The sequence below is a fragment of the Oncorhynchus keta genome, chromosome 17 (assembly GCF_023373465.1).
Source record: "Oncorhynchus keta strain PuntledgeMale-10-30-2019 chromosome 17, Oket_V2, whole genome shotgun sequence".
Classification (NCBI taxonomy): domain Eukaryota; kingdom Metazoa; phylum Chordata; class Actinopteri; order Salmoniformes; family Salmonidae; genus Oncorhynchus; species Oncorhynchus keta.
The window spans coordinates 13,795,987-13,820,685 of record NC_068437.1 but is presented as its reverse complement, the minus strand read 5'-3'; the positions used below and the strand labels follow the sequence as shown (position 1 = coordinate 13,820,685).

At 42.6% G+C, this 24,699-nt stretch overlaps 1 protein-coding gene across 3 annotated transcripts; it reads right to left on the bottom strand.

Moving 5' to 3' along the window:
• Positions 1-776: 776 nt before the first annotated feature.
• Positions 777-24,231, bottom strand: LOC118396462 (actin nucleation-promoting factor WASL-like). 3 transcript variants are annotated; one of them, XM_052465507.1, is made up of 11 exons: positions 23,608-24,231; positions 19,071-19,205; positions 18,869-18,955; positions 18,675-18,771; positions 16,164-16,187; positions 13,025-13,226; positions 12,621-12,663; positions 4,413-4,566; positions 3,082-3,635; positions 2,901-3,009; positions 777-2,613 (listed from the first exon to the last, which is right to left on the bottom strand). In XM_052465507.1, the coding sequence occupies exons 1-11, from the start codon at positions 23,716-23,718 to the stop codon at positions 2,555-2,557; spliced, it is 1,575 nt and encodes a 524-aa protein (XP_052321467.1). In that variant the 5' UTR covers positions 23,719-24,231; the 3' UTR covers positions 777-2,554. The 3 variants fall into 3 exon arrangements, with proteins under 3 accessions (XP_052321467.1, XP_052321468.1, XP_052321470.1); XM_052465508.1 differs by lacking the exon at positions 16,164-16,187; XM_052465510.1 differs by lacking the exons at positions 16,164-16,187; positions 18,675-18,771; positions 18,869-18,955; positions 19,071-19,205; positions 23,608-24,231 and adding an exon at positions 13,932-14,505.
• Between the last annotated feature and the right edge of the window lie 468 nt (positions 24,232-24,699).

The following is a 24,699-nucleotide window of genomic DNA, read 5'->3' as shown; positions in this document are numbered from 1 at the left end:
GCTTGCATGAAGTTTGCCAAAAAGCACCTAAAGGATTCTCAGATGAAACCAAGAGTGAACTCTTTTGCTTGAATGCCAAGCTTAATGTTTGGAGGAAACCTGGCACCATCCCTACGGTGAAGCATGGTGGTGGCAGCATCATGCTGTGGGGATGATCTTCAGCGGCAAGGAATGGAAGTCAAGTCAGGATCGAGGGAAAGATGAACGTAGCAAAGTACAGCAAGATCCTTGATGAAAACCTGCTCCAGAGTGCTCAGCACCTCAGACTGGGGTAAAGGTTCACATCCAACAGGACAACGGCCCTAAGCACACAGTCAAGACAACGCAAGAGTGGCTTCGGAACAAGTCTCTGAATCTCCTTGAGAGGCCCAGCCAGAGCCCGGACTTGAACACGATCAAACATCTCTGGAGAGACCTGAAAATAGCTGTGCAGCGACACTCCCCATCCAACCTGAGAGGACCTGCAGAGAAGAATGGGAGAAACTCCCCAAATACAGTGTGCCAAGCTTGTATCATCATACCCAAGAAGACTCGAGGCTGTAATCCCTGCCAATGGTGCTTCAGCAAAGTACTAGGTAAGTAAAGGGTAAAGGGTCTGAATACTTATGTAAATGTGATATTAAAGTTTTTAATAAAACATTTTTTTTTGCTTTTTCATTATGGGGTATTGTGTGTTGATTGATGAGGGAATTAATATTTTTTTATATCCATTTTAGAATATGGCTGTTAACAAAATATACGTTTCAACACAGATCCAAAGATTTCTTGCACGAGCATGAGAAAAACTAAGTATACAATTTATTTAAATCTCTTTTCCCAACCCATTTGAAGGTTTCTAAAAAACACAGCAATCACCTTGGTGGAGGATGAGCTTCATTACCATCTCAAAACCTTTCAGGAGAGTCAAACCAAAACCTTGTAGACGCTTCATGCAAATGCCAATTTTGGTTCGGTATTAACTTTTGTATGGAGGTATTTAGAGATTCATCCCATAAAAGTAATGGTTTGTAAAAACAAAAAAAGGGAAGACATTTATAGATTGAAAACGGAGCTAAAAATAAACATTTTCATTTCAGCAGGAAGGAGAGAATAATATGTTTGGGAATCGTTAACACTAAGTGACAGAAAAGAAACGAGCGCAGCACAAAACCTAAATGATTCATATGAGCCTATTTGTGCGATTCTGTATTAGTTATCATTTTTTTGTAGTGAAATGTAATGCGGGACAACTTCGTAGTGTCAATCATGAGTGGATTACAATAAAAGTTCCTTGACGCAGAAGATGCTTTAAGAGCTTCCATGAGTCAATGACTGGCGAAAAGCATACACTGATCCTACCCATGGGAATCTTTGTCTTCCCCGTCACTGAATAAGCACTGAATGGAACACAACTATGACACCGCACTGTTACTCTTATAATAAAATCAATTTTGAAATTGTGCAAAGACAACAGCTGTGAACATACTAGCATTGAAAACATTTGAGTCAATTGTGGCTTACAATTCTAATAAGTGGACCCCATATGAAAATCAAAAAAAGGTACAAAAAAAGTAGGGTAGGAAAATAGGGTTATCTTGCGTCAACCAACAATAACGACATGAGGATCCCGTCAGTTTGTTTCTTATCTCCCTTTCTTTACCGACGGGAACATACAGTAACATTTAATAGTAATGAAATATATCCCAAATAAAATTGCACATGGTTAATCCAGCAGATACCGTACTGCTTGAACCTGCTGTTATAGAGCGTCTTTAGGCTGTCATAAGCATGACATAGCAGCAATTTACAGTGTTACTCCTTCGGGCTAAATGTTCTGAACGTTGGAGACAAATGTAATGTAAAGAGCTGATAAATGTATAAGAGTCTATTCTTGAGGACAGACAATCATATCAATATTACAAAATGTGTTTCTATCTGGAAGTTCTGTGACATTGCGCCATCCTGAACAGACCCCAGGTGTCGTTGGTGGTAATAATACATTGTATTAGCTGCAAGCAATCTTGCAGCGTAGGGTCATATACAGCGGTAGTCAGCCTAAGCATCTCAGCTTATTACCATGAACAGTTATGACTATTCTATTTATTTAACTAGGCAAGTCAGTTAAGAACAAATGGCGGCCTATCCCGGCCAAACCCAAACGACGCTGGGCCAATTGTGTGCCGCCCTATGGGACTCCCAATCACGGCCGGTTGTGATACAGCCTGGAATCGAACCAGGGACTGTAGTGACGCCTCAAGCACTGAAATGCAATGCCTTAGACCGCTGCGTCACTCGGGAGCCCTTATAACAGACTATATAATTGATGTTATGCTTTTAACGGCGATGTGAGCGTTCTTTGACAGAGTTCCAGGAAAGTGTTCACAGAGACTCTACAGAGGGTATGTGGAAAAAATACTTTACAGATTAAATGAACAAGGTATTGCACAGATTAATAAAAAGGCAACAATAAATATACACCAAATTCATGGAACATTTACATTACAATTTTAGTCAGGTTTTGGAAGATTTTAGGACCAGTTTAGTGTCAGTTGTGCTCAGGTGGGGGGAGACTTAACTAGTCATCCCATTCGTCATCATCTTCAAAATCCTCTTCGTCATCATCATCATCTTCATCTAGGAAATGACAAAACAAACTTGTAAACAAAGCATAGATGTACATCTTTATTTTGAGGGAAACTGGCAATAACACAATTCAGATGAGTACTTCAATTCAGCATCTTGACAACTGCTCACCAATGCCTGCTTGGCACAAGACTTTATTCGGACGTTAAATTAAAGCCTAGGCATTAACTCAAGGAGCTAATGTATGTCCTCAGATCTAAGGCAAGGTTATTCCTCAAGCGAGTGCTGTTAACTGAATCAACTGAATCACTTCCATCACACTGACAGTGGGCACCTACCTGAGGAGTGGATGGCTTTGCTCCTCTTCTGCATTACTTCCATAAGTGCCCCCACTATGCCTGCCGAGGGTGCTGGTGTAGGGGAGCCAGAGTCTGGGCCGTCTGGTACCTGACGCACACACACACAGTTACAAACATGGAAATGCACACAAACATACACAGGCAAAAATGGTACACTTACGGTTTTGAGCTGGATGCCCTGCCGTATCTGGTCGAGCAGCGCATCGCGCCCCACAGTGGTGGCCGGTGGTTTGGAGGCCGGTGCCTCCACCTTCTTCAGCTGGGTGCCCCCACGGATCTGCTCCAGCAGGGCCGACTTACCCCCCGTGCCCTGGGGTGAGCGGGTCAACGGCACACCACAGTCCAACTCTGGATGGGGCGGGGGTCCAGGTGGGGGTGGTGGAGGAGGCGGTGGAGGGGCTCCACAACCGGAGGGTGGTGGTGCTGGTGGGGGAGGTGGTGGTGGGGCCTGGGGTGCTGTGTTGGCATGCAAGGGTGGAGGTGGTGGTGGCTGGTGGTGGCCCACTCTGGTGGGGGGCGGGGGTGGAGGGGGGGTTCCTAGGGCACCAGGCCTGGAGGGCGGGGGTGGGGGAGGGGCCGAGGTGGGGGCCCGAGAGGGTGGAGGTGGCGGGGCACCCCGGCCACCTCGCAATGGTGGTGGTGGGGGAGCTGGGCCCGAGCTGTGGGGCGGGGTAGGGGGAGGTGGGCCTCCCCGAGAAGGAGGGGGTGGTGGGGCTGCGTGGGACAGAGAGGGAAAGAGAGAGAAGTCAGTTAAGGAGTCGCAATATTCCACCCAGCAGGGTTCAAATTAATGGGGTGCACAAGAGTACTGCACGGTCCCAATACAAATCACAGTTCTTTCACTTAATAAGCACTGAAAATGAATGTTGTTTCCAATTATAGGTTACCCCCAAGAGTTAATGTGTCATTCAAACCCTGTCATCCAGATACTCTGTTTCAAAGCACTCCAATGCACAGCCAAAACAACTCCCAACACAGCGATGTGGCATTTAACATCCAAAATCTAACAGTGCTAAAACCTAAAACACTACCACAACTCTCCAATCCATGCTTGATTTTCTGAGTCGAGTAGTAGAATACCTGGATCCCCATTAAGATTTTTTTAAATTAGTTAAGACTTCTGGTAAGTTCAACGTTCAAGAGCTCAGAAATTCACTTCTGGCAACATTTTACATTATAGCCTTTCAACTCTGTTAATTAAAAATTCAGACAAACCACAAGCTAGTTAGCTTTATCCGGTCAAGCATGTCAAAGCTCACAGTCAACACCTGAGGCAGAAACACACTAACCACAACTCTATGGAAACACACAATCAGTTACCCACCACACCACCCTGGAAAAATACCACATAATTAAGCCCCATCTGGCTTGCAGCATCTCATTACCAGTTGGGGTGCATTCTCAACCAGGAAGTTCATCACATTCACTGTGGGTGGAATCCTTAACACTTCGAGATACACGTAACTCAGAGGACGGTTCAGGTGAGCTCACCTTGCCTACGGAGCTCGTTCTTGACAGCCTCCACCCCTCCTTTCTTTTCGATGAAGTCGTAGATGACCTTGGAGGTCTCCTTGTCTTTGAGTTGCGCCTCTGAGATGCCACACATGTCAAACAGGTTCTTCAGCTCTGGGTCCAGGTTATTCAACTGGGACAGAGAAAGGGGGACAGAGAGAAAGACCTGGTCAGGACAATCCAAAAAACAGACACAGGCTAGCATCTGTGGTGTTCTGTAAAGGGCTACAATGACGCTGTACCATGGCCTAAAAATACATAAAAAAAAATGCAATGGCAATATCATGTAACTCAAGAAAACCTCATTTTGAGCACACAATAATCAAATGACTTTGTCAATCTAAGTGCCATCCTGCCTCCTGGTGGATTAAAAGGGGAATTACACCTGGTGGTGCACACAACAATAACCCCAAGCACACATCAAACTCCACAAAGAAATGGTACATTGAACACAAAATCAACATTTTGCAATGGCCATCTCAGTCTCCGGACTTGAAACCCATTGAAAACCTGTGGTTTAAATTTAAGAAGTTAGGCCCCAAGAGCAGACGAAGGATATCAAGGATCTGGAAAAATTCTGTATGGGAGGAAAGGTTTAACCCTCCCAACGTGTTCTCCAATTTCATAAAACCTTTTTGAAAAAGGCTGTGTCATTATCCTCTCAAGGGGCAGGTGCTGGAGCCCCAATAAATTTGACCAATATCTGTTTTGTATTACTTGTTAAACAATATCTCTAAGTAATTGTATTAGTATAACATTTAATTTTCCATTTTTTGAGCATACAATATAGCTCAGTATTTGTATTATTCATTTTATAGTATTTTTTGCTCATCTTTATAAAAAGGTGCCAATCATTACAGACCTGGCTATGTATTCAGTGTCTGCTAAATTGAATTTTTATATTATACACTGAGTGTACAAACTGCTGTTTCAATGACAGACTGACCAGGTGAAAGATGACCAGTTAAATCCACTTCAAATCAGTGTTGATGAAGGGCAGGATACATATTGAAGAAGGATTTTTAAGCCTCGAGACAATTGAGACACTGTGTACGTGTGCCATTCAGAGAGTTAATGGGCAAGACAAAAACGATTTAAGCGCTTTTGAACGGGCATACCGGTTTGTGTCTAGAACTGCAACGCTGCTGGGTTTTTTCAAGCTCAACAGTTTCCCGATGTATGAAGAATGGTCCACCACCCAAAGGACATCCGGCCAACTTGACCCAACTGTGCAAAGCTTTGGAGTCAACATGGGCCAGCATCCCTGTGGAACGCTTGTCACCTTGAAGAGTCCACACCCAGATGAACTGAAGCTGTTCTGAGTGCAAACTAATTGCTCGCACCTGCTTGCCAGACAGGCAGGTCTTGGCAGGGGAGCTGTGCTGAGATGAACGTTGGGCTTGTGGCCTTTGCAAGAATCCGCATTGTACTCACCAGAACGGGGGAAGGTTGTCGTTCCCTGCTGGGTAGGGCAGCCGGTGACAAAGACCGGAGGTAGTAAGTGGGAATTTGGGAAACCAGACAAGATAGTGGGGTTGCTAGGAGTGCGAGCCATCTCCCCAGTGTTTGCAAAACAGCGTGCTGCAAGTGTAGTGCGCTCCTCTAACCTACGTAATTAATCACACCAAAACCTACGCTGATCAACCTGAATCAGAATATAGCCTAGTTGTTGTTCCTGTCCAGACTGTAGCCTATTCAGTGCACCGTGGGTTAGCCTGCCACTAGCCACTGCCAGTCGACCTCCAACCGCCCCAACGGTGATGCACATGCCCAGACCCACGAGGGGGCCTCGTAAACTAGGAGAGCTGTTTTTTAAATGTTACATTTAAAATGTTCAATGTTGTCGATGCCCTCTTTCATTGGCCTAGTCTTAAATGTTTTTAGAAAAAAATATAAAAAAATATATATATATATATATTTTTTTTTAAATCAGTCAGCATCCACAGCGAACAGAACGGGTATGTTCTATGACTTCACTATCAGGTGTGGGTCTCTGAACAGTGTGTAGGCTATTATGCCCCTTGGGGTGCAGTGAATTTGCATGTTTGTACAATTGCGTTTCATTGGGCTAGGCCCGGTTTACAGTGAAGTAGTAGTAGAACCTTGGATTGGTTCTCCTTAACCGTATATCTCACTAGTGTGTAAAGTGTCACTTTTTACCACGTTATCACTATCGTTATCTTCTTCGGGTCATTGCAGCACTTCCGATTGGGTTATGGACAGATTTTTTTCATTGTCCTGTAAAAAATGTAACATAATTACCCTCAAAATAATTTTCCACCAACAGGTTTCTGTGTCAACGCACCACACAACCAATAAACAAAACATACTGGCATGGATTGCGTTAACACCACAATGAATAGACAAACAGAAAACAGATCCTTCCCTACCCAGTATCAAAGACTTGGCAATCTCTGAATGTCATTAAACTTTTTGCTGTTTTGTAACAGTCTCTTTCCATTTGTCAAACTGCCTCTGCACAGCTTGGATTGCAAATGCTACAGTAATATAAAGGACTGAATGCACGTCTAATTTATAAATCTATAAATTATAAATCTACACCTTATTTTTTTTAAAACATAGCTACACCTATGGGCTTTTATGTTTTTCTGTTGTGCGTAATGTGCGGTAGCCTATATCCTAGGCTACGTATTGGATAACGGCTCAATCAATTGGGCTTGGGCTCATAAAATGTATTCAATATATGGCTTATCAGGCTCAGGTAGCATCATGATTTCATTTTCATGCAGATCGAAGCTCTAAATCAAATCCAGACATTAATATGCTTTAGAATGACTCTTCTGGTTTGGGCGGGAAATACTGGGTTACTCGGGAGCAAAGTGATTATTCTTGGGATGGAACATTTGTAAAATACCGGGAAAACATTAAACCCCAGTCTGTAGCTTATTCTTTAGATGTTTGGGGCTGCTGGTGAACCATGATGTGCAGACATAATCAAAGTGACACTGGAACTGGCACACATGCCATTCTTCTGGGTGTCTATAGGTTTCCATCCAATTGGCAACAGATTTTCATGTGAATATTCAAAAAGCTGCATAAAAACAACATGCACATTTCAGGGTTTAGTTTAGGAAAATGTGGCACCGGACAACGTGACATTTTTTATTTACCTGACATTTGAGAAATTTACCGGACATCCGTATTTATGCCTCTAACTTTCTCATTCATCATTATTCACGATTCATTAGAGGATTATCCGTAATCATGGTAGCATTCACATTTTTTGGGAAATTGACAATAAAAAGGTGACTCCAAAAGTTCACACAATATATTATCTACCATTAATCTCTATTGGGCACAAAATACTCTGAAACACAACCAAAACAAACAGCAAATTCATCCAACAAATCTGTAGTCACAAGCTTGATGTAGTCCTTGCGTACTAGGAATATGGGACTAAATACTTAACCTTTGACTACTTTAACACAAGTGAATTTGTCCCAATACTTTTGCTCCCCTAAAATGGGGGGACTATATACAAAAAGTGCTGTAATTTCTACGGTTTAGAAATATGGATTTATATGGATTTCTACGGTTTACCCGATATGGATTCAAATACCACCAAGTTAAAGCTGACAGTCTGCGCGTTAACCTCAGTCATTGTATCATTTCAAAGTGCTAAGAGTACAGAGCCAAAACAACAACAAAAATTGTCACTGTCCCAATACTTTTATAGCTCACTGTATTTGGCGCATGGAGATAGATGAGGAAATTTAGCTAGAATGGAAGAAATTATATAGTAAAACATGCAAAATAGCAAATGTAAACCCCAAAAATAAAAAGCACTACCCTTGCCTCCCCCATCAGTAAATTGTGATCTGTCCCTTAGAGAGACTGCAGGAATTTAGTAGGTTGCCTAGCATTTTCCGCATGCGGTCTTATTAATTTGTGTAGTTAATAAAGATCATCATTTGCCATATCTGTGTTGAGTTTTGGTGTCTTATTCTCTGACGCCAGAACATACCAGTCAAACAAGCTCTGCTCAATCCAGTACTTTCCCCACGTCTGGGGTCATCTACTAACATGCTTTATTACATTACTTTGAGAGGTTACATGGCACAGGTAGCCTAGGTCTACATCTATGTGTAAAACAGGTGCTCAGCGTTGACAGGAGTGTTCGAAAAAAAAACCCACAATGAATAAATTGACAAAGCTCATCACTGGAATGAAATAAACCAAAATGTGTTTCTCACAAGTGTAACAAAGGTTATCCACTCTGAAAACAAGAACAGTAAATGACTAATATTATATTGAATGCATCATCAGAAATTACCGTAACTAAACAATTATTGTAGATTAGAAATGATGGGAATTAACAGTAAATGTACTACTAGTGATATGTAATGGGGGAATTGATTGATTGTTAGGGAAAACAATTCACACAATAACGTTATGAAACAAGTGCACAAGAATTGGCGGGAGAGAGCGCATTCTGGAAAGAGACGTGCCTTGTGCATCTAAGCTACGGCTGGGCAGTATACCGTATTTCACTATATACTGGTATTTTATTTTACCTTTATTTAACTAGGCAAGTCAATTAAGAACAAATTCTTATTTTCAATGACGGCCTAGGAACAGTGGGTTAACTGCCTGTTCAGGGGCAGAACGACAGATTTGTACCTTGTCAGCTCGGGGGTTTGAACTTGCAACCTTCCGGTTATTAGTCCAATGCTCTAACCACTAGCCTACTCTTAAACGGTGTCAGGTCGAACGAAGTAGCCATTTATGGAAAACCAATGCAATTTCAAAACAAATGCAATTGCACTTATTTTCTCAATTTTAACAAATTGCTTGGCGTGCCAAGCAAATACCCTCGTGGAGCACCTAAAAGTAAATTCACTCACTACGGAGACGGAATGTACGTCAATGTAGGTTTTCATCAAAAAAGGGGATGGCTTCTCCAGTATTCTACGTCATTTTGTACCATCTGAAAATTGGGACACATTGTATTATTCCTTCCGCAGCCATGGGGGCAGAGTCATCAAATATATTTATAACTAACCCCAGATAGTTCATCTGTGTCTTTTACAGTGGAAGCTAAAGAAGCATAATGTGCAGAAAGAGCAGAGGTGAGCAAAGCCAAGCACGAGCAAGCATGTATGTGCACATTTCCATTAGGGAAAGCCTCCTCTGAAGCGCAGGAGGAGTGAGTGCAAACTGAAATCGACCTTGCACTCTTTCTAAACAACGGGGGGAACTTTCTTCACAGGGGAACTGATCAACTCTATGAAACTAAGTGCACTATTTTCGTATAACGGATTCTAGTTTTGGGAACAGAAAAATGTATTGAGATCAGCTGTTTGCCCAGTGTCACCAAGTTCCATCCTCTCCCACTACCGGACTTCCTCTCACTACCATATTTGGTGATGAGATATCGTTCTAAATGGATGCTTCACATGTCTGGTTTACCCCTTCTGTCTGTGGTGTCATCGCTTGGTTTACCCCTTCTGTCTGTGGTGTCATCGCTTGGTTTACCCCTTCTGTCTGTGGTGTCATCGCTTGGTTCCTTGATTTGATTTATAGGCTATATATCAAAGTAGCCGACTTTGCATTGTTAATCTCAGGGACTTTTCAAACAGTAAACCAAACAACAACAATTAACCCCAAAAGGTATTTCGTTTAGAAGAAATAACTAGTGATTCCAGGCTATTGTGAAATAGTAGAACCTGCTCTAGCCAGCTGTTTTTTTCTCCGTGACAAAAACATGAAGTTCTAATTTTTTGTTGATATCGAATGACTACACAAGCAGGATATCAAACTGGCATAATGTTTTAGGTTACACCGGCAAGTCAAAATAACATTTCCCAGGATATATTTTTTAAATTATAAATCTGATTATTTCGCATGGAGCGTTGGGAAGCTAAAAAGGATAGCTAGCTTATATGTTTTGAGCCAGGCTAAAGCTAGCTAGCCACTACTAGCAAGAGGTACAAAAATCTAAAACGTTGCCATCGCCCCCTTGTGATTGGGAAGTTACCAAATGGTGTCCACTGCTCAAAAAATATATAATTCCACCCAGAGGCATGCAGATCAACAGAGTGAACCTTTACGTTGACGGTGCCCATCTTAGAGTGATGGACTGTGGCCATCCCTGCCGCCTCCGCAATGTATTAGACCACTGAGATAGACGAGGTGTCAGGGAGGTGTCTCGTGTGCCACGACTAAAATCAAATCTCTTGACCAACAGCCTATCATCCAAACGATAAACCAGTCAACTAAATGGGGTCAGCTCTATTATATATTACACAGTGCCTTCAGAAAGTATTCACACTCCTTGACAACCCTTACAAAACAAGTTTTTGAAACTGCAGTAAAAGTAACTGCAGTCAACTGGTATTTTGGACACAGTGATTGCAGAATAACTGCAGTTATTGCATTATTGAGGTCTGGGCTTTGACTAGGCCATTCCAAGACATTTAAATGTTTCCCCTTAAACCACTCACGTCATTGTCCTGCTGGAAGGTGAACCTCTATCCCAGTCTCAAATCTCTGGAAGACTGAAACAGGTTTACCCCAAAAATGTCCATGTATTTAGCACCATCCATCATTCCTTTAATACTGACCAGTTTCTCAGTCCCTGGCGATGAAAAACATCCCCACTGCATGATGCTGCCATCACCATGATTGACTGTGGGGATGGTATTCTCAGGGTGAGGTGTTGGGTTTGCGCCAGACATAGCATTTTCCTTGATGGCCAAAAAGCTCAATTTTAGTCTCATCTGACCAGAGTACCTTCTTCCATATGTTTGGGGAGTCTCCCACAAGCCTTTTGGCGAACACCAAACGTGTTTGCTTATTTTTTTCTTTAATCAATGGCTTTTTTTCTGGACAATCTTCCGTGAAGCCCAGCTCTGTGGAGTGTACGGCTTAAAGTGGTACCATGGACAGATACTCCAATCTCTACTGTGTAGTTTGCAACTCCTTCAGGACTATCTTTGGTCTCTTTGTTGCCTCTCTGATTAATGCCCTCCTTGCCTGGTCTGAGTTTTGGTGGGTGGCCCGCTCTTGGCAGGTTTGTTGCGGTGCCAGATTCTTTCCATGTTTTAATAATGGATTTAATGGCTCTGTGGGATGTTCAAAGTTTTGGATATTTTTCTTATAACCCAACCCTGATCTGTACTTCTCCACAACTTTGTCCCTGACCTATTTGTAGAGCTCCTTGGTCTTCATGGTACTGCTTGCTTGGTGGTGTCCCTTGCTTAGTATTGTTGCAGACTCTGGGGCCTTTCAGAACAGGACAGAATCATGTAACACTTAAATGAAGTCCATCTGTGTGCAATCTAACAAATTATGTGACTTCTGAGGGTAATTGGTTGCATCAGACTGTATTTAGGCGCTTCATAGCAAAGGGGGTGAATACATATGCACGCACCCCTTTTCCGTTTTTTATTTTTTAGAATTTTTTGAAACAAGTAATTTTTTCCATTTCACTTCACTAATTTGGAATATGTTGTGTATGTCTATTACATGCAATCCAAATAAAAATATATTTAAATTCCAGGTTGTATGGCAAAAAATAGTAAAACCGCCAAGGGGGTTGAATACTTTTACAAGGCACTGTATGACCTTCTTAAAACAATTCCATATGGTAGCCTAGTAGAACCCCCCTCCCCCCCGGCTTCAACAGGCTTTAGACTGTATAGGGTTTTGTTCAAGGTAGGAAGACGCATAGAGAGAAAATGCATGAAAATCAACTAATGTTGCATTCTTTTGAGCTTACCTCGGGTCGGAATCGGGGAATATGTGCTTCAGCCAACTTCTCTGACAGTTGTCTGAATGGCATGACAAAGATTGTCAGATGCCTAATTGTTAGGTCAAATATTGGCAAAAACACTTTTTTGTTGACCGAGCAGAAACATTGAGATTTGGGCAACACTCCCAAACATATGTGATGGTGATGATTGATGAACTGCAGAACACAGGTATTCTATGAGGATCAACTGACTTATGACTTGCGCTACTGAAGCATAGCTGCCCAAAACAGTGACCAACAATTTTCCGGAATATTCTGGGTTGCAGGAGAGGCTTGTATGACGGCATTGGATGCATGATAAATATGTGCTGTATACAAATGAGGCCATTGTGTGGGTCAATCATGAGTCGACCACACAGGTCACCATTGTGTGCCCATGAAGGATCCGGTGTGTGTGTGTGTGTGGTACTCACATCGAAGCCTGTGTTTGGGTCCCAGCCCACATGGCCGATGTGCCTGAAGAGAGACAGACAGGGATGAGAACATACATACACGTGGACCCACAAGCAAGCCGATTCACAAATGTGTGTGGGTGTGCATTGCAACAATCACGTGCAAGCACAGACACTCATGTAAGACCACTCACTTGTGCGCACACACACAGACACACAGAGAAGGGCAATTATGAATGCAGACAAACACAACTGAGCCATTGAAAAGGTTCTCAAGACACAAAGAACACCCTCAAACATGAGTGACAAGCTCAATACGTTACACAACTTCAGAGTGCATACATTCAGAAAAACTCCCGCTGCGCTACATCTGTCTACACAGACCCGTCTGAAGTGTAATCTAGACGGAAGTGTGGTCCACTCACTGGAAGTTGCTGGGGGTGCCTATGTCTGCCTTGGTGAGCTTCTTCCTCTTGCACTTGACTTTCTTCTCCTTCTTGCTGAGACTGCTGTGCAGCATGTTGTTGATGTGGTGTGGCTGGGGAAACTGCTGCTGAGAGTTGTGGAAGCGCACATTGTTAATCTCTGGGTTCTTGATGTCCACTGTGGCCATAGGGAGAGCCGGGCCTATAGAAGGAGGGAGAGATGGAGGAAGAAAATGAGAAGCTTCTAAAACTAGCTCAGAACTACTGCTGGGAAGCTCAGAAGCAGTGTTTCTCTCCCGAAATGAGGTGGCGTCAATCCAAAAGGTCGTCCTTCTTAGCATACTGGACAAGTTATATTACACAGGCCAGACAGATCATACACGATCATTTTAAATATTAATAATTTTTTTAAAAAAAGTAACATTTTTAGTTAGTTTGCATACTTGACTGGTAGTAAAAAGACAACTGTATAACTTGGCCTGTGTTGTGACTATGGTAGTCTCTGAAGTCCATCAATATTGCAATCTTTAAAATGTTTTAAAATATAAATATATAGAAACAAGGGAAAAAGTTCAAGACTGAGCAAGACAGCTAACAATGCAGGACCACACACAATAAAACAGTATTTCGATGTATTTAGCACCATTTCAAAATAGTGTACAGACAAACAATAGAGGGCACCAATTGTCTATACAAATGCCAGGGCCTTAGTGAATATCATCTGTAGAAGCCGAAAACCAGCATGTGCCAAACAAAGTCAGTACAAATTCCATTAACATTATAATTCAAAGTTTTTACATTTATGAAAAACATTGATGCAATTATGTAAATCATGTGCATTAATTGCTGAATTCACTAGAATTTAAATGGGATCATGGACATGAACTCTGACTGACGACAACCCTACCGTTAAACACCGCTCTCAGCCAGCTCTTAATCCTCGGCTCCTCTAGCACCACACACCCCTCATTTGCCTCTTCGTCATCCTCTTCCTCAAAAGGACAAGGGCGGGATGGACATGAACTCTGCATGACGACAACTCTACCATTAAATACCTCTTTAAACCAGCTCTTAATCCTTGGTTCCTCTAGCACCACACCCCCCTCCTTTTCCTCTTCATCCTCCTCCGCTCTCTCTTCCTCAAAAGGACAGGGGCAGGACAACAGCATATAAAGCCCATCCACGAGCAGCACTGGACACCCAAGCAGACCCAACCAGTCTCCCAACTTCAACTCACTGTCCAATGACTCTGTTAAAGACAGGCTTGATAAAGAGGTTGTGCAATACATCCTTGTGCCATCCATATGATAGTGTTGGGTAGACCAACCGATAGGCGAGGCTCTCAGACTGCCTGTGGCTACACAAAGGAATAGCACAGCACAACTAAAGAAACGGTGACAGAATCAAACTGGCTCAAAGACAGTGCTTGTCCTCCCATTGTGTGAGTTTGTTCCTTATGTGACATCAGACATTAAGAAAAAGGGGGGAAGAGCTTTGGACAACTTTAGCGCTGGAAGCCATGTTGCTGCTTGGACAATTCAAATATACTCTTGTTGATCATCTGTTGCTTGGTCTAAAATTCTGCTAATTCTTTGGACTGTTAATGGTAAAAATTACTCAGGAGGCACCAACATGGCTGCTATAAAACGTACACGATGTTGTCTAGGAACATTATAATAATGACTTCTGCTTGAAACTGCAATGGCCAACAAACAGAGCTACAGTAGTTCTGTGAACTACTCTTGCATGAGGAATAACCTTACATGGGAACTAGGTTAGGCTTCAGTTCAGCGGGATAACAGTCTTATGGCATGCACATGATTCGGGTTTAACCCCAGTTAGTCACACAAACTCTCAATACATGGTGTGGTCAAACCTCCCCCTGTCCCGGCATTTGATTACGCTCCTCGAGTCCATGTTAATCTCCACAATATGCAGATGGGTCAGACATAAATCAGTAATCTACAGCTAATCCCAACCAAATCCCTGGATTTCCTACAAATGTTAGAAGTCTCAGCTATCGACGAGGACTTTGAAAGCTCCTTCGCCATGAGACATGTTTACCCTCATTATTGTACATCACCAGAAGCTTTCAATGGAAAACGTGCAACAAATCCCTGTAGTGGTACCATACAGATGGTTGTCTTTGGCTGTATCAAAGTCAATGATTGACAGATAATGTCAATGGTTGTCCAGTCCATATTAGGGTTCAGAAACCTCATAAATGTAATGATTAAATATCACAAATATTAAAGCGCACACGGTCAGCATGACAGTGAATTATGACAAGGAAAACAAATTGGGGGAGGGAAGCAAAAGACCTCAAGACTTCTCCATCATGGTTGACAACTCCACAGTGTTCCCATCCCAGAGTGCAAAGAACCATGGATTGACCCTGGACAACACCCTGTCATTCTCTGAAAACATAAAAGCGGTGACTCACTCCTGCAGGTTCATGCTCTGCAACATCTTTAGAGTATGACCCTTCCTCACACAGAAAGCGGCGCAGGTCCTACTGAAACACTGGCTGGGCTCCCTGCTTGTGCCATCATACCCCTGCACCTTATCCAGAACGCCGCAGCCCGCTTTGGGAGAACCTGGGAATGTTGAACACGTCACCCCGCTCCTCTGCACAATCCACTGGCTTCCAGTCGAAGCTCGGAGACACCACAAAACCAGAGTTGTTGCCTACGGAGCAGTAAAGGGAACTGCTCTTCCCTACCTTCAGGCTCTGCTCAAACCCTTACAACCCAACCCGAGCACTCCGTTCTGCCACCGTTGGTCTCTTGGTCCTCCCCCCTACGGGGAGGTCTTGTCCCGCTCAGCCCAGTCAAAGCTCTTCTCTGTTCTGGCACACCAATGGCGGAACCAGCTTCCCCCTGACGCTAGGACAGCAGAGTCCCTGTCCATCTTCCGAAAACATCTGAAGCCCTACCGCTTGAAAGAGTATTTTAAATTCAACTCACAGTGATGTGTGTGTACACATGCATCTACTCCAATACATTTGATTTCGCTTGACTGATTACAGGAGAACTACGCTTAAAAATTGTAAAATAACCAAAGATTGTTTTAATAAAACATATTGAAGGTCAAATTTGGACTAACCAAATTGGTACAAATCAAAGAATGGACAACATACCATTTGCAGGGTCACATCTTTTCTCTGCAAAACAAAATGGGAACAATTATAATTTTGCAGCCAATTCAAGTGGGCTTTGGCACAGCTATCAGAGCGACAGAGTGTCGATTGAAGTGTCGAAGGACAAGCAAAGTGTCTGGAAAGTGTTCAGAGTGAGTTTATGAGAGTCAGATGGACAAAAGGAAATGCCATGGAAGTCCACGGAAAGGTAGCCATCGCAGGTTGGAGAAAATACCAGTTCCATTCAGATCCTGGGAGCCAAATGCATTTCACTCAGGAGGAGAAGGATGCATTTTCACAAGTTCAGAAAATATGCACAAAAAAAGACAAGAAGTACTGGTGCAGAATGAAAGCTAGTGTCCCTACCATACCATTACAGTAGACCCCTTCCCTGCCCCACGTCTGAAAGCACACTCCTCACAGCAAGAGCAGCAAACTCTTGGCCGGCATGGAGAGAGAAACAAAGAGATGTAGAGAAGCCAGAGAGGAACACCACGGCAGCCTTTAGCGCAGAAAGACCCTCTTCTGTTTTTACTGTACAGACAGAAACCGTGTCTTCGGAAAGTATTTAGACCCCTTGACTTTTTCCACATTTTGTTAAGTTACAGCCTTATCCAAAAATGGATTACGCCCCCCCCCAATCTACACACAATGGGAGTTTTTTTTAAAGTGTTTGCTAATTTATTAAAAATAAAAAATATTTACATAAGTATTCAGACTCTTTACGCAGTACTTTGTTGAAGCATCTTTGGCAGCGAATACAGTCTCGAGTTTTCTTGCGTATGACGCTAAAAGCTTGCAACATCTGTATTTGGGGAGTTTCTCCCATTCTTCTGCAGATTCTGTCAAGCTCGGTCAGGCTGGATGGGGAGCGTTGCTACTCAGCTATTATCAGGTCTCTACAGAGACGTTCGATCGGGTTCAAGTCCGGGCTCTGGCTGGGCCACTCAAGGACATTCACAGACTAGTCCCGAAGCCACTCCTGCTTTGTCTTTGCTGTGTGCTTAGGGTCGTTGTCCTGTTGGAAGGTGAACCTTCACCACAGTCTGAGATCCTGAGCAGGTTTTCATCAAGGATCTTGCTGTACTTTGCACGGTTCATCTTTGCCTTGACCCTGACTAGTCTCCCAGTCCCTGCCGCTGAAAAACATCCCCACAGCATGCTGTCCCCACCATGATTCATCGTAGGGATGGTGCCAGGTTTCCTCCAGACGTGACTGTTTGCATTCAGGCCAAAGAGTTCAATATTGGTTTCATCATACCAGAGAATATTCTTTCTCATGGTCTGAGAGTCTTTAGGTGCCTTTTGGCAAACTCCAAGCAGGCTGTCATGTGCCTTTTACTGAGGAGTGGTTTCCATCTGGCCACTACCATAAAGGCCTCATTGGTGGAGTGCTGCACTGGCCTCAGTGGTTGTCCTTCTGGAAGATTCTCCCATCTTCACAGGGGAACTCTAGAGCTCTGTCAGAGTGACCGTCGTCTTCTTGTACACCTCCCTGACCAAGGCCCTTCTCCCCAGATTGCTCAGTTTGGCCGGACGGCAAGCTCTAGGAAGAGTCTTGGTGGTTACAAAATTCTTCCATTTAAGAATGGAGGCAACTGTGTTCTTGGGGACCTTCAATGCTGCAGACATTTTTTGGTACCCTTCCCCAGATATCGGGGCGGCAGCGTAGCCTAGTGGTTAGAGCGTTGGACCGGAAGGTTGCGAGTTCAAACCCCCGAGCTGACAAGGTACAAATCTGTCATTCTGCCCCTGAACAGGCAGTTAACCCACTGTTCCCAGGCCGTCATTGAAAATAAGAATGTGTTCTTAACTGACTTGCCTGGTTAAATAAAGGTAAAATTAAAAAAAAAATATATATATATATATGTGCCTCAACACAATCCTGTCTCTGAGCTCTACGGTCAAAACCATCGACGTCATGGCTTGGTTTTTGCTATGACATGCACTGTCAACTATGGGACCTTTATATAGACAGGTGTGTTCCTTTCCAAATCATGTCCAATCAATTGAATTTGCCACAGGTGGACTTCAATCAAGTTGTAGAAACATCTCAAGGATGATCAATGGAAAAGGATGCACCTGAGCGAAATTTCGAGTCTCATAGCATAGGGTCTAAATACTTATGTAAATAAGGTATTTCGGTGTTTTAGACTATGGCTGTAAGGTAACATGTGGAAAAAGTCAAGGGGTCTGAATACTTTCCGAAGACACTGTATATCACTGACTTTCCAACAGCAACCAGCAAGAAAAATTTGACACAGGGCTCAATTCCAAAACAATTCCTAGACTGTTGTTGACCCCAAATGAACCCCCTCGCAGATCTGAGTTACAAGATGGGTCTCAGGTAATAGAGGGATCGGCTTGGGATCGGGCCCTGTGGTCTTGTTAGTAGTAGCGCAGGAAGAGAAATTGAAGCTTCCTCCCCTTCCTCTGTCCAGAAGGTGAAAGGTTGAGGTGGTGAGAAAGCAGATGTAGAGTAGACTGAGCACACGGTGCCACTGTAGTTACCCGTTTTACGTTGGCGTCTGCCGAGTAGCTCGTTAAGTGCGGCTCTAAATCGCTTGGCCTCTTCCTCACTAGCGAAGTTCAGGCCTACCTGGCAGTTCTGTAGATAAAGAGAGTAAAGAGAGATCAGTCTTTTTTTTTAAGACACTGTTCTTGTGGGGTCCAAAAGCTTTCAAGCGGCGAGATATCATACTTACATCTCCTGCGAATGAAATGAAATACGACCTAGAGCTGTTGATTGAGAAGTTATTGTAGAGCTCCTGTTCAAACATGGTTTTCCCTTCCTGAAAAGAGAGAAATAACATTAGTTAGTGAACTGCCTTTTGGCAGCAGGGAATTCCTCAGGAAAGGGACTCCGTGTTAGGCTAGCTTCAACCATCCTTCATCTACTTCACTCACCTTGATGTCAAAGACCCTGATGAAGTAGGACCTCAGAGGGTTATCCTTGATCAGACAGGCCACTCCGCAGCACCTCTTCATCCAGGATGAGCTCCTGTCTGCCCCATACACCTGGACCACCGCTGAGCACAGGGTCTAAGGACGAATTCACGGTGGGAGTGTGGGAGCGTTACAGCAAAGTAAAAACACTATAGTGACACATACAGAGACAAAGAGCTTGTCAAATGTTTTGATTATAAAATGTGATCAAGAAGTGCAGCATTAGATTGCACATTATCTTCAGTCTTCACAAAACTACCTTAACTAGTGGAATGCCTCTAGGGGGAAATGTGTAAATGATGGCCATATAGAGGAAGAGGACCACATACACGAACAGGAAACACTGATTACTTGCCCCGAGAGCATAGTACAACATTTGCAGATAATACACCCTGAGAATATCTGATAGGGAATGATGACAGACATAGCCAGTGGCCACACAATCTAAAGCTTTGTTTGCTTCAAGGACACAGAGCGACCTGTGCCAATCACAAAACGAGATGAGGAAGAGGAAATGCCATTCTAGCTGGCTTCCTCTTCAGTGATTTATTATTGTGGGTAGGAGAGAAAGAACATGAGGAAGCACTTCTCTCCTCAAACTCACACCTCATCATAACACAGGAAAGGTCACTGGCCAGACCATAGGCCACTAGTCAGACCATAGTACATTGGATTTTATTAGGTTAGGACACCCCAAAAATGTAGTTTTAGTATATACACACACACACACACACACACACACTCCAGGGATTTTCATTATTTTTACTATGTTCTACATTGTAGAATAAAAGTGAAGACATCAAAACTACAAAATAGCACATATGGAATCATGTAGAAACCAAAAAAGTGTTTAAAATATAAAATATATTTTGATTTGAATGAGATTCTTCAAAGCAGCCAACCTGTGCATTTTTGACAGATTTGCACACTTTTGGTATCCTCTCAACCAGCTTCACCTGGAATGCTTTTCAAACAGTTTTGAAGGAGTTCCCCTAATGCTGAGAACTTTTCGGCTGCTTTTCCTTCAATCCAACTCATCCCAAACATCTCAACTGGGTTGATGTCGGGTGATTGTGGAGGCCAGGTCATCTTATGCAGCACTCCATCACTCTCCTGCTTGGTCAAATAGCCCTTACACAGCCTGGAGATGTGTTGGGTCATTGTCCTGTTGAAAAACAAATGATAGTCCCACTAAGCGCAAACCAGATGGGATGGCATATCGCTGCAGAATGCTGTGGTAGCCATGCTGGTTAAGTGTGCCTTGAATTCTAAATAAAAATCAGACAGTGTCACCAGCAAAGCACTAAAACACCATCACACCTCCTCCATACTCAATGGTGGGAATTACACATGTGGAGATCATCCGTTCATCGTCTCACAAAGACACGGCAGTTGGAACCAAAAATCTCAAATGTGGACTCATCAGAACAAAGGACAGATTTCCACCAGTCTAATGTCTATTGCTCGTGTTTCTTTGTCCAAGCAAGACTCTTCTTATTATTGGTGTCCTTTAGTAGTGGTTTCTTTGCAGCAATTCAACCATGAAAACATGATTCACGCAGTCTCCTCTGAACAGATGAAGTTGAGATGTGTCTGTTACTTGAACTCTGTGAAGCATTTATTTGGGCTGCAATTTCTGAGCCAGAAACTCTAATGAACTTATCCTCTGCAGCAGAGGTAACTCTGGGTCTTCCTTTCCTGTGGGGGTCCTCATGAGAGCCAGTTTCATGTTTTTTGGCGACTGCACTTGAAGGAACTTTCAAAGTTGTAGAAATGTTCCAAATTGACTGACCTTCATGTCTTAAAGTAATGATGGACTGCCTTTTCTCTTTGCTCATTTAAGCTGTTCTTGCCATAACATGGACTTGGTATTTTACCAAATAGGGCAATCTTCTGTATACCACTCCTACGTTGTCAAAACACAACTGATTGGATCAAATGCATTAAGGAAAGAAATTCCACAAATGTACTTTTACCAAGGCACACCTGTTAATTGAAATGCATTCCCTGGAATGAGTAGGTGTCCACATTTTTGACTGGTACTAATACACACACAAAAGTTTGGGGTAATGTAGAAATGTCCTTGTTTTTGTTTTGAAAGAAAAGCACATTTTTTATCCATTAAAATAACATCAATTTGATCAGAAATACAGTTTAGACATTGTTACGGTTGTAAATTACTATTGTAGCTGGAAACAGCAGAATTTGTATGGAATTTCTACATAGGCGTACAGTCCCATTATCAGAAACCATCACTCCTGTGTTTGTTCCAATGGCATGGTGCTAGCTAATCCAAGTTTTTCATTTTAAAGGGCTAATTGATCATTAGAAAATCAATTTGCAATTATGTTAGCACAGCTGAAAACTGTGTCCTGATTAAAGAAGCAATACAACTGGCCTTCAGACTAGTTGAGTATTTGGAACATCAGCATTTGTGGGTTCGATTACAGGCAGAAACAAAGACCTTTCTTCTGAAACTCGTCAGTCTATTCTTGTTAAGACAATTCCATGCGAGAAATAGCCAAGAAACTGAAGACCTTGTACAACACTGTGTACTATTCCCTTCACAGAACAGTGCAAACTGGCTTTAACCAGAATAGAAAGGAGTGGGAGGCCCTGGTGCACAACTGAGGAAGAGGACAAGTACATTAGAGTGTCTAGTTTGAGAAACAGATGCCTCACAAGTCCTCAAGTGGCAGCTTCATCAAATAGTACCCGCAAAACAACAGTCTCAACGTCAACAGTGAAGAGGCGACTCCGGGATGCTGGCCTTCTAGGCAGAGTTGCAAAGAAAAAGCCATATCTCAGACTGGCCAATAAAAATAAAAGATTAAGATGGGCAAAAGAACACAGTACGGTACGTAAGAAGTGCCCATCAAGCCAATTTAACTTGTGGGAGGTGCTTCATGGGGTGAAATCTCTTCAGATTACCTCAACAAATTGACAACTAAAATGCCAAAGGTAGTAACTGCTGCAAATGGAGGATTCTTTGACAAAAGCTAAATTTGAAGGACAATTATTATTTCAATTAAAAGTCATTATTTATTACCTTGTCAACGTCTTGACTATATTTCCTATTCATTTTACAACTAATTTCATGTATGTTTTCATGGAATAAGGACATTACTAAGTGACCCCAAACTTTTGAACAGCAGTATATATATATATATATATATATGTTTTTTTTTTATTGCTTGTGGCGGCAATGATTTAGCAGTAGTGGCCCGCAGCTGCTAAATGATTCTAGGGGAAACACTGTTAAACCACATCAGGAGACCACTTCAATTCAAGTGCAAACCAGTCAGAGACCATTGTTTGGTTAGCGATGTTTCTATAGCACTTATGTGATTGCAGAATTTGCAAAACAAATGGCCACTGGATTGATGCAAATAATCATATCATTCTGCCAGGTAGGAATAGGCTACTTTGTAGTTTAATTGAGAAGGTATGCAGTCTGAAAGTGTACTGTATACCGACCGATATGTGCACAGAACACAGGGGCATAAATCAATCCAGATCAGTATGTTCTCAATCCCCATGTTAGGAAAATGTTAAGGGATAAAAAGAACACACATCAAGCTATGGCTCTGTCTTACTAGACACTCAGCTTTAACTTATGGCAAATGGTGATATGTTATTTATTTAGACAGTGTACTGTAGGCTATAGTAGTCGTTCCACTGGGCTGCCATTTGACACTTATTGTAATCTAATGCAGTTTCTCAATAATAAACTGATTTCACTTTCACCCTTACAAAAACAATTGTAGTAAAAGTGCAGTAACTACAGTCAAATATTTTTGGATGCAGTATTTGCAGAATACTGCCCTCCGACTGCAGTTATACTGCAATCCCACAGCAATCTTTTTTTTGTAAAGGGCACAACTACCTTCTTAGCCTTTAGCATTGGGGAAATAGTTGCTTCTTCCCAAAACGAACCTGTGTTATCTGTGTAAACAATGGCTCGTGTAAACAATGGGACGAAGCAAGGATAATATGCATGTTCTGAACATATTCCATTGTGCAAACACGGATTTGACAGCGATCGTTATCCAATAAAAACAAAACACTGACGTGCAAACATGCCAGACAGACTGCAGTGCATCAGTTGGTTGAGTAACGTTAAGTTGTCCATTTTATATCACACACCGTAGCGTTCAACCTTAACTTAGGTCATGTTTATTAATGATTACTGTTTACAGCCAAGCCAGGCGAAAACCACTAATACTCCAGAGGCACACGTTATATTTCCAAGCCAATTTCTTGACAGCAAATCCATCTGACAGGCAAACAGTTCTGCTTATCCAAACATCGTTCCAGCAAAGCCATGGAAAAAGATGCTGAGCGGTCATGCGTCTTATCGGCCTACAGCCAGGTTATTTCCTAACGTTAGCCTACATAACACGAACATTTAGCCTAACACGTTATTTTGCAACGGTGCAGGTAGACAAATTGCACTTGAACTTGAGAGCGTGGCATGGTCGTAAACAAGACAACTTACATTGCATTTCCTGCCCAGGTAGTTGAATAGGCATTCGTTCTCTTGCGGGGTGAGGAGTATGGAGCCAATATTTCCAACCCGCCGCTGCTGAGAATGGCTATTCATGTTCATAAATAACTTCTCAATAAACAAAATTAACTGTTTTACTCTTGAACATTACATCAAATTGGTGCAGCCTTTGGTCGCCATGGCCTGCAACCGGATCATCTCATGACGTTGTTTCTAAGGTAGAGGTCTGCAAAATGAAATATTTCAGGATCCTGGTTGTTGGATAACAACCTCCATGACTAAACGGTGGGAACCCCAATCTTTGCAGAATGCAAATTCTAAACTTTCATTCGGAACTCCAGCTGCAACATCGATACATCCATCCAACATGGCAGTGTAAAGGAACAACCATTCAAATGAAGATAGGGGTCATGGAGAAATATACAAATACTATTCAATTGAAGGGCAGGGCTTTCCGAACTAAATTAATTTCCATTAAAAAAAAGATGTTGCCTGTCGTCTTTAAATGTTCTGATCTTAGAATATAACGAGGATGCCAAAATATCCCGAACTATGAAATGGTCTAGCCCTATTTCCCAGTGGATTTTGTAACATGAATGCAGTATAGAGAGGGGTTGCGCGTGGAGCTGGGCAGGGACTGGTGTTGGTTACTTATGAGGGAGGAGCTACTACTGTTGTCATATTTTTAAGAAGAGGGATACAATGTTACATATGTACAATGTAGCCTACTTTATTACATTTTGGACACAAATACTTTATATATTTCTTATAATTACGCTCCCTATCACCCCCCTCTCTCAAACACACTGAGGTCAGTGAGTTCAATTGTTATCAACATGGATATTTTGGAGTTTTAAAACAATCCCAAAAGCGATATCATAATTTGAACATGGGGGCATGACTAACATGACTCATGTGTTCAGGTTTAATGTCCTCTAGCCTTATACTACCACACTGCACAGATCTTCAGTCACCCCAACAACTGAGCCTCAATACCCCCTGGGGTGTAGATTTGCATCAAAGTGCCCTCTATGTCTTCCATCCAACATATAAAAAGAGGAGGAAGAGAGATAGACAGATGGA

What these genes read in the sequence shown, in the direction of transcription:
- LOC118396462 (XM_052465507.1), bottom strand. Translation starts at nt 23,718, where the DNA reads ATGAACATGAATAGCCATTCTCAGCAGCGGCGGGTTGGAAATATTGGC. An exon ending in AAGATGTGACCCTGCAAATG is followed by an intron (nt 13,227 to 16,163) that starts GTATGTTGTCCA and finishes CTCCTTCTATAG; the next exon opens with GCCCGGCTCTCCCTATGGCC. An exon ending in CAAAGCCATCCACTCCTCAG is followed by an intron (nt 2,614 to 2,900) that starts GTAGGTGCCCAC and finishes GTCATTTCCTAG; the next exon opens with ATGAAGATGATGATGATGAC.